Consider the following 14,609-nt stretch of genomic DNA (forward strand, 5'->3'; position numbering starts at 1 on the left):
GCAGCGTGTTTATAGCATCCAGCATTTTCCCATCTGGCCTTCCTCAAGCTGCTCATCCCATTCAGAACACAAAAAGAATGACAAGGAAAATGTAGTGAGAGTACACAAAATGGCAAACCTGCCTGGAGCCCTGAATGGGAGCAAACAGCACGAGGGCACGTGTCGCACAGGCCCAGGGACGTGTAGTGAGGTTAATTGCTCTGCCCAGTTTTAGTCCATCCTGCTCTAGAGAGGGAATTCACTTCCCTGGGCGTGGGGAAACAAAGCAGGCCGGTTTGTGGGAAAGAAAAGCCTGTTCCTTTAATCTGTCTGAAAGCTTTTGGTACATCAAAGTCCCAGCAAAAAGAGATGTCACTGATATAATTGGTGTGGGCAATTGCAAAGGTTTTGATAAAGACCTCTGTGAAAGAGTTATTCATGGGAGGCAAAGAAGGGTCATGGGTTGGGCAGGAGCTAAGAAACCAAAACCCCCCCCAGCAGGAGGAGGGCTGAGGAAATGTCACACAGCTCTGTATCCCACCCAGTGCCCTCCAATAGCAAAGCCTGTCTGGTGCTGATGAGGAATTGCCAGGGGCACCATCAAAGCCAGGGGAACAGGTCAGAGTGGGGGAGGATCATCCCCCCTCATGGACACAGCCTGGGTAAGGCTCCTTGGGAGGAAGGGGATGATGGTTGTGAAAACCAGGTAAGGCCAGATCAGCTGCCACCTCTCAAAGAGAAAACCCAGCTCAGACCATGGGCAGCTCACCACAGTGCTCCACTGCAGGCTGCAAATATATAATATTATCCCAAAAACTCCTAAAGAAATGAAGATATTGGATAAAGATCAGGGGAGAAAGTAGCAGGGAACTGTCCAAATGCTCAGACAGGAAGGAAGAGGAGGTCCTCTTCTGGCATTGCTACCTCTCACCAGCTCCCAAATGACACATCAAAAAGAGACAAGGGGAGAGTTTCTGAGATGGGAAAGTAAGAGAGTTAGGAATAGAGTCTAGCTAGAATTGAAATGATTTTAATTTCTAGGTGAAGTGAGTAAAAAGTAACATAATGGCAGAATACAAAATAACAAACAGCACAAAGAAGGTACATATAAGTACTCCTATTTTCACTTTTCACATAAAAAGAGAACAAAGGGACAGTCAATAAAGCTGAGCAGCAGCACATGTACGAGGATAAGCAAAATGCTGTTGTTCTAATGCACTGTGCATAATCATCCAGGGAGCTCCCTGTTCCAGCACAGCACTAAAATCACAGATGCAGAGAGACTTGCAAGAAAGGGACAGGAATGTACCTGAAAGGAAAGACCATTTGCAGTTTAACTCCCTGTATGTGAGTTACATGAGCAGTAAGCAATAATATGGGTTTTAAGAGAGAAATTCTCATACAAACAGCAATAAATGGGAGGGGGGGCAGACATCCCCAATGGCAGATTACTCCAAAAATTTCCTTCCGAGGGATGTCTTGTTCCTCCTTCCTTTGAAGCTTTTATGTTGACTATAGGCAGCAACTGGTGTTTGGAGAAGACAAACTACTTGTCATCTCCTGTGTCTTCCTCCTGCAACAAGACCAGAGCATCCTCTCATCTGCCCTGTGTCCATGTGCCACTCTGAGGGGGGTCTTTTCACCCTTCTTCCCTGCAGCCACCTCCCCAGTGAAGGAGCTGGGCCAGCATGCTGCTCCCACCAACCCCGTTCTCTGCAGTGACCTCACTGAAGGCTCTGCCTTCAGGGGCTACCAGAGAGCACCATGTGAAAGCCTAAAGCTGGTTCCCCAGGCTGGGGTGCAGCTGCCCTGGGTGGGGGCTGCCTGGGGACAGGCAGCTGCCTGGGTGGGTGCTGACTCCCAGCCTGCTCCTTCCTTCTAGCCAAGGAACATTTCACATCCTCGGCCATATGTGACTGAGGGAGGTATAAATAATCCTGTCTTCTCTTTTTTTTCCCCATTGACGTGCAGTGATATCTCCCCTATTCATCGCTGAAAGGATCCAAAATTAATCTCAGGAACAATTCTGCCTGGTGATGGGAATGCACTCATTGCTGACACACATCAGCACCTTCCTTTGGGAGCTCCATGATCCTTGAGAGTCCCTTCCAACCCGGCATGTTCTGTGATTCTGGACGGATCCCAGTGAAGGTCAGCAACAGGGAGGTGGGACAGGAAATTACTTGGGAGAGCACCCCAGAATTTAGATAGAGCTCACAACTGCAAAACCAAGTTTGTGAAAACCTTCGTCTCTGTGGCCTCCCTCACCTGAGCTAGATCAGAAGCCCAGGTCTTTCTGTGCCCACAAAGTTAAAATAAAACCAGACACTTTGCCCTGATCTCCTTCTCTGTGGGGTTTTGTCCTTACACTCAGAGTATGAACCATCCTTCTTCCCCTAGCTGCCACCCATACTCAAAGGATGGCATCCCATTTCCCAACCTCTGCACAGCTCCTCTGCAGCACTCCCTCATGGCATCTTTTCCCTGCCTCCCAGGCACATCTGCCATGCTCTCCCACCAAAACACAGCAGTTACAGGCAGTGGTTGTTGCTTTCCCCTCCCTGTGTAACCCCAAACTTGCTCCCCTCTGCAGGAGGTGTGATAGCAGGGAACTGGCACACAGAGCAGGGCACCCTCTCCCCATCGTCCCCAGCCCCTCTGCCAGCTGATCCCCCTCTGCAAAAACCATCAATACCTCAATACCACCATTGTCCTTTAATATCCCACAGCCTTTAATATCCCCACCCCTGGAGAACATGGCAGTCTTTCCAACACGGAGCTGGATATTAAGAGACCTTGTTTTTTGTTGTGTGGTCTTGTTTTGTTTTGTTGGTTTTTTTTTTTTAAGACTTTATTTGTCTAACATGCTTGACCAAAAATTACAACAACATTCAAGTTATGCCAAAATGATTAAATAATCTTTAAGCTTTCATACCTCAAGTACTTTAAATGATATTTTGAAGTAACAGCTGCTTTCATATCCTTTCCACATAAAAATACACAGTATTTGGAAGATACCTTAGGAAAAAAATTATTTTTAAGAGAATAGTTTATGGTCCACATAGAAATGTTGCTGAGGCCAATAAAAGGACCTCTTCCCTCCACTTGAACATTTTAGTCTCTTAAGTGCCATGAGCGAATGTAAACATTTCAGAGTTTAACATACAGCCAATTTCCTGCCACATTTGTTGCAAACTGCTTGAATTGTGACTAGCTAAGACACTTTTATTCTAACTACAGTGCTATTGTTCATCTTCCCAGTGACGGCAGGAGTTCATATCTGACTATGAATTTCAGTTCTTGCTGATTTAGGAGTTGATCTGCAATTTCTACACCAGTAGCTCTGACAAAAGTGGCCCCCTGTGAATTCACGGCAGGCTGCTCATGGGAACCACTCACCCAAAAACCACTTGCAGGCGTCAAAGACTGTTTTGGGTTTCATTTTCAGGAAAAAGCACCACATCAGTTTAGACACAAGGTCACCCAAAGGGTTACAAAGAATGACAGACCTGTGACTTGTCATGTTTTCTGGGGGTCTGGTGACCTCTTGTAGGTCCAAGGGCTGGAATATCTTGGCTCCCAGCAGCTGATGGAAGAGCTGCTGCCCATGGGGAACCAGCAAAAAGCAGTGTTTCTGCCCACCTGGCTCAGACTTGCAGCTGACACGGCCTGGTTTTGCCACACAGGTATTTTAAATTGTGCATGTGTGTCATGTGCATGCAGCTGCCACGTGAAGCTCACATTTACATCCACATATTGGGCAAAAAGTAACACACACAATTATCCAGTGCATGAGTGCAGAGGTGGGCCAGGCACAGACCTGCAGACAGCTCTGAACTGGCACTGCTGAGCTCTGCCCAACCTGTGGGAACAAGATTAACATCTAGATGCCATCAGCCCCCAAACTGAGGATGTCCACGTTCAAAATACAGCAGCTGAACAACCTCCATCAAGGCAAGAGGAGATGTTGGTTAGTCCAAGGCAGAAATCCATGTCTTTCTTTTGGTGGGTTTCCAATCAATTCTTAAGCTTCTGCCTAGGACAGGACTGAAATCCCAGCAGCTTCAACACCCCTGTTGGCCTGCAGGAGAGCTGCACGGGCAGTGCCACTGTGGGCCACCGCAACCAGCTCATGGCACGTCCCCCGCTCTGCCTGGTGGCACCTACAGCACCACGGATGGATTTCAGGTTGTCCTGGGCCTCTCTCAGCAGTGTCCATGAGTGGGCAAACAGCAACCCCCGGGGAGGTGCCCTCTGCTCTGTGTCCACGGGTGTGTACTCATTACAGCTCCCCAGAAGTGAATCCCCAAACCCCACCTCGGGATGGCGCCTTCCCCTGTAATATCCCCGAGGACAAAATGATCACAATGACATTTAACCCCTCCTGATCAGGGCCAGACTCAAACCAGTCATCTCAGCATTGGCTGCACGTCCCATCAGCAGGTTTCAAACCCATGGTCCCAGTGACTTTTATTTAAAACACCCTTACTGATCGTTGGGTGGGATTTTTGTGGGTTCTCTTTTTTTCTTTTTTTTTTTAAATACACTCACGTATCTCTTTACCATATGAAAACACAGTTATATTTTTTTTCTTTGTTGTTTTTTTTTTCCTTTTTTTTTTTTTAGGGAAATGTCATCCTTTTTTTTTACAGGTTACAAATTCCTGAGTTTATACTGCACTTAACACAGTCTCCCTTCTTGAATGTTGAGCTGTTTACAGCATGCTGGCAATATGCACCATTTCCCTTACCATCTGTAATGCCAGATGTAGTAAAACTTCATTTCAGTACAGTGAATTAGGGCCTCTATTGCATTGGTTTTGAATAGATGCAAAGACTTAGACCTGGAGGACTTGGAGTAATAGCTTTCCTCCAGTGACTGGTCATTTGTGCAGCATCTTTTATATTTGCCATGTTAATTAAGGGAAAACATCTTTACCATAATTTTTCTTTTACCAAGAGTTCACTGGGAAACATCTGAAATGAGGGAATCCTAGTCTAAACACTGAAGTTTAAACTGCAAACTTTCTTAAAGAAACACTCCTTTGAAAGACATCGTTCTTTTAATAAGTCCAATACACCGTATATACAAAAGCCCCTACTAGATATATATATGTGTATGTATATATATATATATATTTATATGTGGAATGCATTCACTTTTCTGTGTTCACAAATATTTTAATGGTGAAATGTTAAGTCTTTAATCTGTTTCTGGCACCAAAATGTCTTTATTCCTCATCCACTTTTGTTACTTGAAATTTATCTGTGAAGAGCTAGCAGGGAAAAAAAAGAAGGATTTTGCTTTTTTTTTGTTTGTTTTTGAATGGTTCCCTATTGGGATTCTCAGCCAGCAATATAAAGTTGCTAATGTGTTGGGTACAACTTTAAATCCTCGTTATAATCATGTGTTCCTTGGAGTAGGTAAGTCAATAACTATAGGTGGGTTAAGTGGCTGGTAATTCACAGTGCACACAGATGCATTCACATAGGTAGTGGTTCCATCAGCCATGACACCATAACCTACAAAGTAAGAAAAACTCTGGTTACTCTCATTATTCATTATTATCTTCTTCATTTTTCAACTATTCACCTTTACCACACAATGCTAAGTGCCACATTTATCACTCAGAAGGAATTTAAAAATTCTCTTGGTCCCCTGAAAAAAACCATCTTTGGCCTACAGAACTTTTTGCCATCTTTTAAATTGTGTAAGAAAAACCAAAACAGCCCCTCACTAGCTAGTGGCAATAATCCCTGGCAGCCAGCTCACCAAACCTCCTTAGAAAGAGAGATACTTTTCTCTGCAAAGCTTTCTTTCTTAAAACCATTTTAGTTTTGGGAAGGATAAGAAGATAGGCATTGGAAAAAAAAGGTCCTTCTGATCATTTAGGTTTCCAGTCATCAGTGCAGCAACCTTTGGGCAGTTTTAATCTTTCCACCTTTCTTTCCTGCCCAGTGTTGAACATAATTCAAGCAAACAATGAAGAAAAAGCATTGCTTGACTCAAGGGAAGTACGTGCAGCTGGGCAGGATTTGTCTATACCCCTTCTTCCTGTGTGTTTGAAGTTGTTAACCAATTTCCATCAAATTTGATGGAAAGAGTACCTTTTTTCCCATCAAATTTGATGGAAAGACACTGAAATTCCTGCCCAGGGAGAGAAAAAAAATGGCTTTATTAATGCATTTTCTAACAGACAAAGTGAATTCATAACCCAAGACACCATAACATTCCCACACAACTGTGTGTCTCACCAGTGGTGGAAAAGCTTCAACCACATCTCATGTCTGGCCAGACACCCAAGTCAAACAATTCCAGAGCTAAATCTGCAGAAACTCAAACTTCCAGCCCTAATGCCTGCAGAAATACTGTGAAATGGTGTTTCAGAAAGTGAAGAAGAAGCCCTTCAACAGCACTGGTGTTTTGAGAAAGCAAAAGCTCTCCATTGTGAAAAGTCTTTTAATGAATGACCAGGGAGAAACATAAAGCTTGATCACACTAAAACTAAAAGCTGGATGTTGGAAACTTTCATTGAAATATTTCGATCAATGTGAAGAATTCACAATCAGAAATACAGGATTTGGGAGGAATCACTCGGTAGAAAGTGTTTGCATTAAAATTCAAACTCACCATTAGTGAAGTTAATAGGGAAATGTATTTGTTGTTACATACACTGAGACCCAGCTATTCAAATCCCAGGTACCTGGGACCCTGTGGGTTTTCTGAGCGCAATTTTGTGTCTTACAGAACCACTGGCAGTTGCATCATTTGCAAACAAAGAAACAGTAGCCAAAAACCTTTTTTTGTGTGTGTGTTCCTTAAAATACCCTGAATAATGCAGGGCCTCCTAGACTCCCCATGGAAAAACCACACTATAATTAGGGACTAGGGAGGGAAGAAAACTCTGTCAGGTTCCTGTCACAGGTATTTCTTTAAGCCAGTTTCTGTTTGCCACAGAAGAATTGGTCTGTGCAAAACACAGATTGAGTGTTGCTGCTGGGACTTCGTGTCTTCTTGGCTACACATTTGAAGATTTGCTGGAAGATTCCTAATGCTATGGCTTTCACTCCTGTCCTACTGCCAGCAGAGTTTCCTTGGCCATGACCTCAGCCAAGGATTGGCTGTGATGGGAAAACCAGGATTTTAGTCCCTGTCACTTCCATGGGTCCATCAGCAGGAAAACCATGTACAGAGGTATTTTTTTGGCAGACACAGCAGTGCAGAGGGGGGAACAGCGAAGAAACATCTCTTCTAAGCATCCCTTCCCCCCAGATGTTCAGTAAATGACTGCTGCAGATGTAGCTTTGCTCACTCAGAGGAAGAACTCATCTGTTCAAATCATGATTTCTCTCCACATAGTGCAGCTTTGTTTGCACAGGCTGCTTGCAAAGGGAATTCTTCTCTGCAGAGACTCAGCATCCCACTGCAAAACAGGCTATGCAGTTCTTGTTTTCTCTAAATTGTGATGGTTAACAAGAAGAATACCTTGTTTCTGTGCTTCAATACCTACTGTGCCAACTCCATTATTTCAGGAGTTTTCCCATTCTAGGGAGGTGCCATTCTCTTCCCTTGAGAGCAAAGATGGGCTTGGTTTTAGCAGATGTGATTTTGTTTACCTGCCTGAAGCTTCATGGCTTGCTGTTTGCTTGGATCCCCTGCAACCCACTTGGCTCACAATTTCTGAAATAGTGATGAGTTTGAACTGTATTCACTAGCTCTTCTGGTTGGAACATCAAAGATGCTCTAACAGCATCATTTGTTTACTCTGTGATTTAACAGCACTTAGGACATTAACCAGGCATTAACAGAGGAGAATGGACCTAATCCCTGGACCTAATCCCTGAGCTATAAAACAATGATCTGAACATCTTCTCCATCAGTTTTACACCAGCACACCCTCTCAGCAATGTCCCCTCTAACGTGGGGTGAAAGCCCCCAGCAGCAAGCCAGGATGGGATTTCTTGGGAAGGGCGGCATTTCTTGGGAAGGGCAACGTTTCTTCTCAAAACCAGGATGCCAGCTACTCCAGTTTTCCCATTTCTGCCCTGGTGAGACCTACAGGGATCCTACATCCAAGGCTGGAGCAGGCCCAGAAGCAGCAATCTGGCAGTAGGGCAGCACCTTTTCCTGCCAGTAAGTTAATATTGCCAAGGACTGAGCAGCTGATAATAAACACTTACATGCCAACGGGTTACCTTTTGCACAGCCCAGTGGTTTCTTCTTCTGGGGGCACTGCTTGAAATCCTTGATATGTGAACAGGGTAGACAGCATCTACCTCTCCCTTTGCCTGGAGATGCACTCCTGCTGTCACCAACTTCAGCAGAGCATTTTTGGCACCATTTACCTACTTATGTGAAGGGAACTCATTTTTTTTCCAGCTAAATATCAAATAGTCAAGAGAACTGCTTTGTTTCATTTGGGCACCAAATGTTTCCCCTGCCAAAGCAGCTAAATGCATCAATAAATATCTTGGAACTCCTACACAAGGCAGTGGTGACATCCCTCTTGATTCCAACTTCATACATGCACTTTATTGTACAATCTTGAAGCTTAAGCCTTACAAGCACCTCTCAAAGCATTCCTACCCATTTTAGAAACACAGAAACTGCAGCCTAGAGATCTTACACGAATTATCTTAAATCACAGATTCAGCTGAGGAAAATACAATCCATCAGTCCTAATATTTAGTAACTACTGGGCTTGTGTTCTTATTTTAAAATTCACAGTAATCCTCCCTGTGAAGGAAGCATCACCCTGCTTCATAGAGGTACAAACTGAAAAAGAAGCTGAAGTACAAATATTGAAATGTGGGTATCAGCCAATATGCAGCTAAATATGTATCTGAATTCTAGAAGTTCAGATATTCGAGTCTGAAAATGCTACTTAAACCTTCTGTGTTGGTGGTTTCTAAACATACATGGAAAGAAATGTGTTCTGACCTTCATGGATATGTCCAAAAACATGAAGCCTTGGCTGTATTCGTCTCTGGACCGTGTTCAGCAGCTCGACACATCCTACCCGTTGCATTTTCTTAGGAACCCAGTCTAGAAAACCTTCGGAAAAGAAAGGAAGGCTTTAAAAGGAGACAGGTAATCTGCAGTTGTGCTGGTCCACAGCATTTCTGAGATTTCATGGCTTTTCACAAGCAGCCCCAGAAGAACCGACGTGGAAAAAACTGTGTTGGTAAATAGAAGAGGAAGGAAGGAAAAATACTCAAGGAAAACCATAAAAGCTCATCTGGATAAAATGAACTATGATAATCCTTACCAGTTGTTTTTCAAGGAATTAAAAAAAAAATCGCTGCAATTCAAGTATTTTTTGCACTGCTGCAAACGGGAAAACTCAATGTTTTACTCATTTTTCTTCCTCGAAGAGGATGAGGTCTAAAGAGCAGTGAGTCCAAAGTGAGTCTCCAGAGAACCTAAATGAACATTTAGCTGTTTAAACCTAGTCCTGGGATCCACTTTTTTAAATGGAACACCTTGACTGATGTAATGGAATCTGTGTTAATTAAAAATGGAATCTGTGTTAATAAAACTGTATCACATTGAATCCCAGAGTAGTGGAACTCAGGTGAGGAACCTTCTGTGTGCCCAAAAAATAACACCCTCAGGCAAAACTGGTTTAACCAATTCATGGCACAGCAAGCCCCACCTGCCTAAACTTATGGACAGGAAGAGAAACTCAGGCCTTTTGCAGCAGATGTATTTAAGTGCTATATTTACTTGCACAAAGATTGGGAGAAAAACGTGTATTTCGTATGAATACAGACAGAAATGTTACACCAACTTGCCTCTTTGTCTAAAAATACTGCAGGGGGATGTTTACTGCCAACTGAAGTCTCATGTTTTCCTTCAAAGTAGTACTATAAGAGGGATGTTGTTGTATTAGAGGGTTTGCAATAACCGATGTGATTTCTTTCTATTGTTCTGCCACTGTCACCGGGCTCAAATCTGGAAACCTAAAAAGGATAAAATCTTCCTGTTTTTATTCTGTTGTTCTGGCATTTTCCCTGTGTGCCTGTCATAGCTTTGTGTCTCCTGGATTGCTGCAGTCCTGTGAATATATTGTGCCTTTAGCACAGAGTTACAGAGCCCGGACCTGGTTTTCACAGGTTTCTTTTTGATGTCCACTCAAGCATGGCTAAGCAGCAACCAACTGGCTTAAAACCCCAGAACTGTGGTATTCAAGCTCCTGGAAAAGCTCTCAGAATTGCTAGAGCTTCAGGGTAGGTTCACACGTTGAGAAATATCTCTTTGGCTGCCAGAGCTTGAAAACCGGGCTCAAAGTGCACTGTGGGGTTTTATGAAAACGGTCAGAGTTTGCCCTTGTGTCATAGTTAGAGAGCTAAGTCCAGTTTTCAGAAAGAAGTTGGGAATGCAAAGTCCTAAGTGCCAAAAAGAGGAAGTTCTGCTTGTGGTCAAAGACTCTTAATTCATTCAGATTTGTCCCTTCCCCTGCTTGGCACCTGTGAGGGGGGTGGACAAAGAGGAAGCCCCCCTGAATTACAGGCAGAGCAGAGCAACGTTCTGCTGAGTTCACCAGTCACTCACGGCAGGTCAAAATTCACTGCAGGAAACAAGAAGTATTTAAGATGTTAAAGTGCAGCCAGGAACTCCTCTGGAATCCAGTCATTCTTTTTTTTTTTTTTTTCTCCAGAATAAACATCTTATAACCATGGGTTTTGTTCCTTCAGTGATTTGAAACAGTTAATTGTCAAAACGTCTGTGGAGAACACAAAGCCAAAAGTGTTTCCACTTCAAAAACTTCACAAACAAAAATCCATAAAATTAACTTCTCCATTAAATTAAGCATTATTTATGTTGAACATGTTTTTGTTTACATGCATTATCACCCTTCTGAAGCCTTCCCATATGTTTGCAGCTTATTATGTACACCTGACTACACAAACTAAGAATAATTGATTACACCTAGCTAACAATTAGAGTTCATCTTAGGGTTTTTTTAATGTTTGGTTACTTGAAACAGGTTTCTGCAGCTGTCAGGAAAGTATAAATCTTTGTCACAGACAATCAAGCAGACAGCTGCAAATGAAGACTTAAAGGTGAAATTAAATTAAAAACAAAGAAAAGAAAAGTGAACTTTTGGAAGAGAAAGAAAAGAAACACAAATGCAGATCTTCAGGAATCAGGGAAAATCCTTTAAAAGTTATACTATACATAAAAGTGACAAAAATATGCAGATATGAAAACGAGCATTAGCACTGATACCGTAATCATAAACACTGTATTTCATAAGCTGTGAAATACATGGCATCTCTTTATTAATAATTAACAGGTTACTAATGAAATGGTCAATAACAGCTGTTTTAACCTTTGTTTTCTTATTCTGGGGGATTCATCCCAAAACAGAAGAAAAAAAATTACTCAGGTTTTTGTTACTAACTGAGAAACAAAGTCCATTAACCGGTGCTTCTGCATCTAAATCACACAATTTCAAATCTATGGAATAATGTATTAATTAGTTTAGGAGGATTCACCCTCTTGAAGTGAGGGAATGAGAAAGCAGCACAGAAAATGGATGATGGACAGAATTTAGGCAGCCCTGCTGGAGGAAAAAACAGAATTTGCAAGAGGACTGATTGCTATTTATGGTCATTAGGAACAGCTCTAGTGATGCTGCCCAAGATCAGAACAACAATAATCAGCCTTCTGGTTAAAATAATTGGCTGGGAGGGTCAAGGAGGATCTTGTTTCCCAAAATGTCTGTGGGCAGAGCTGGACAGAGCTACACAATGAGGAGGTTCCCTACATTAGGCAGAGTTCTAATTTCTTTTAAGTGTCATATATTTGTTGCCCTGGGTGTCAGGGAGAGCAACAGCTGATGGGTTCTGTGCCTGAGCCATCTATTAATGCATCAGTAAGAGAGAGACAAAGAAACAGGAACTTTTAAAAAAAAAAGAAAATTCTTGGAGGATGGTAGAAGATTAAAAATTTAAAAAAAAAAAAAAAGAACAAATACTGAGACATGGAGATGGGGGGAAATTCACATTATTCCACTGCAATCAGTGGAGATGGGCGGCTCTTCCTCAGAATTACTATAATTATTAAATTACTTTTCAATTATTAAATATATCATTAAAGTACATCCGATGAGTGAGGGAAGAGAATCTCTGTAGAGGTTCTCCTCCCTCTGCTGGTCCCAGAGGCTACTGGAGAGGCCTGGTGGTTAAATTATCAAGGTGGTTGAAGCTGGGTGGCGTGAACCCCTCTCTCCACTTTCCAACACTGGATTTCAAGTGAATCTTTGGATCAGCTGAAGGTTGGAGGGTTTTTTTAAAGCTGGTTTTAAAAACAATTTTGGAAGTGCTGAAGAAGCTTCTGCCAAACTTTGGAGCTGACACCTCTGGGTCTAAACAGTTAATTTCTGACATCCATGATATAGGTCAATATGAAAATCAGTCTATGGCATGAGACTCCACTTTGGTGAAGTATCGAAACACAACCCCTACTGTGAGAAACTACACTCACAAAGAGGCACTTTCCCCAGGATTAGTGAGCAGGAGAATGCAAACATGTCTTTCTATAGAAAACAAAACACAAACCCTTAAGATACTTTCTCCTCCAAGCTCTGAAAGGGAAGAAAGGGTGGAAGACAAGAGGGTTTTAGGGTCAGGAAATTGGGAAGACTAAAGGTTTAAAGAAACCAACTGCCTTCATTTCACACAAAGCACTCAGCAGAACACTTAAGTACATGCTCCGTGTTTGTGTCCATTTGTTAAATTAGTGAGAGTTAAACACACAGTCACATTAAATATAGATTGCTAGATGTTAAATTCATCAAAAAACAGCCTTAAGCCTTTACTGGACAAGTTCATGTGATTATATGATCTCTGTTACAAAGGTAATATCACAATATTCTAGGAATACAAGAAATCTCTTGTGGCTTTTATATCACCTCTATTGATATCTGGAAAACACACATGCAAAACTATTTCTTTTTGATCTGCTCATGTTGCCAGACTGTACTACAGATAAAGCAACTCACCCATGCTGTCCAAAGAACAGGCAAACTATGGCAGCATTTGGGTTTGTGAGGCAGAAGGTTCACCAAGTCAGCATGGGGAGGAAAAATAGAGATTCTGGGTACTTGTTAAAGTGATAAAAAATAAGATCCTAATCCTTCAAGCAGGCTCCATGCTTTCAGTATAGTAATTTCACCACTGGCAGATTAGACAGATGCACAGGTAAATGAGCCTCTGCTTATTTAGAAAGCTCGTTAAGGCTTTATGTGCTAAGGTTTTATTTTTTAAGCCATTATTTAATTCCCTACCATTGAGCACAGGTATCATAGACAATCATGAGCTGAAGTCCTGGTGCTGCTGAAATCAGTATGCATGCTACTTTTGACTTTTTCCAGTCAGGACTGCACTCTGTTTCTAAGGAGAGCCAACAGTTACTGCACAATCATCCCAAACACACAGCTAAGAGCACTCATATTTTCTTACCGAGAGGTGGTCCATGTGTTATAAGAATATCTATTCCATCTGGAATAAGGTTCCATTTCTCTAATAGTGCTTGGCCTCGTGGAAGATTAAAGCCCCAGCCATAAAACCAAGGTTGCCTGCCAAGAGAGGAGGAGAATATCTTCAGTGCTACTTCCATGTACTGGTTATCTAATTAAAACACTGAGACTGACTCTCCACTAGCGTGGAATTTGAAGACACAAACAGCATTCATTTTCTTCTTTGTGTGCACAGTAAATCCCTCTTTCCATACCACCAGCATTATTTAGCTTGGATGGCAAATCAGTGCAGTCCTTACCACTTTCAGCAGACAGTAAAATATTCACAGTATTCCTCTGACTACTTACAAGACCTGGATACCAAGATCTCCATGTGTGGATGGATCATCCTGCTGACTCCCACAACATTTAGAACACCTGTCTCAAGACACCTACATGTGAATATGTCTCACATTGGCTCCCATAGCATTTGGCCCTTATCCTGTGACCAGCTGGGTAAGGACAGCCCCTGGCACAGTGACAGATCCCTCTCCAAAGTCAGAGACATCCTCTGTGCTGCTTTGTTTCCCTAATTGGATGCATCCCATCAGAACAAGAATGCTGCTGCTTCTCTCATACATAAATTTCTTCTGTCCTCTGGTGTGTTGACTTGCTTTTAAGTAAGACTTTCCATATTCAGGATTTCTTATCAGACAGGTATTTACATTTTTTAAACCATATTTATGGAGCAGCTCATCGTGGAGCAGCAGGACTGTAACACTGCCAGTCAGAACACAATTTATCCACATCTTGCTATCCCATTGATTAAAAAACCCTGTATTTCACACCAATTATATCACAATGTCAAATTATGTCTTGCTGACTAGGCTCCCATTCTAGGTCATAAAACTGAGGGGTTAGTTTTAGGTTGGAGATTTTCTAATCTTTTGACAGATATCTTCTGGCCATGCCAATATTTGAAGAACAATGAACAGACTGCTTTTCTTCCACAGACAAAAAGAGTCTCAACTATTGATGACTGAAAGGCTTTCTGTGTCCACAGCTCATCTAGCTCTTCATCACATGCCCTGGATAACCAAGGTCTGGAGAAAGAGCTGCCCAAGGAAAAAAAAAAAAACCAACAAAAAAGTGAAACCTTGTACAT

At 42.3% G+C, this 14,609-nt stretch overlaps 1 protein-coding gene across 4 annotated transcripts in view; it reads right to left on the reverse strand.

Annotated features, from left to right (window-relative positions):
- Positions 1 to 993: 993 nt before the first annotated feature.
- Positions 994 to 14,609, reverse strand: part of MPPED1 (metallophosphoesterase domain containing 1) — a 60,333-nt gene continuing 46,717 nt past the window's right edge. For all 4 annotated transcript variants that reach the window (XM_027660774.1, XM_027660773.1, XM_027660776.1 and 1 more), the window contains exons 5-7: positions 13,449 to 13,564; positions 8,920 to 9,033; positions 994 to 5,501 (exon numbers count right to left, since the gene is read on the reverse strand). In XM_027660774.1, coding sequence (XP_027516575.1) covers positions 5,383 to 5,501; positions 8,920 to 9,033; positions 13,449 to 13,564 — 349 coding nt within the window. In that variant the 3' untranslated portion in view covers positions 994 to 5,382. The remainder of the gene's footprint in view (positions 5,502 to 8,919; positions 9,034 to 13,448; positions 13,565 to 14,609) is intronic.

Source organism: Corapipo altera, unplaced genomic scaffold, assembly GCF_003945725.1.
Source record: "Corapipo altera isolate COAL_440 unplaced genomic scaffold, ASM394572v1 239, whole genome shotgun sequence".
Classification (NCBI taxonomy): domain Eukaryota; kingdom Metazoa; phylum Chordata; class Aves; order Passeriformes; family Pipridae; genus Corapipo; species Corapipo altera.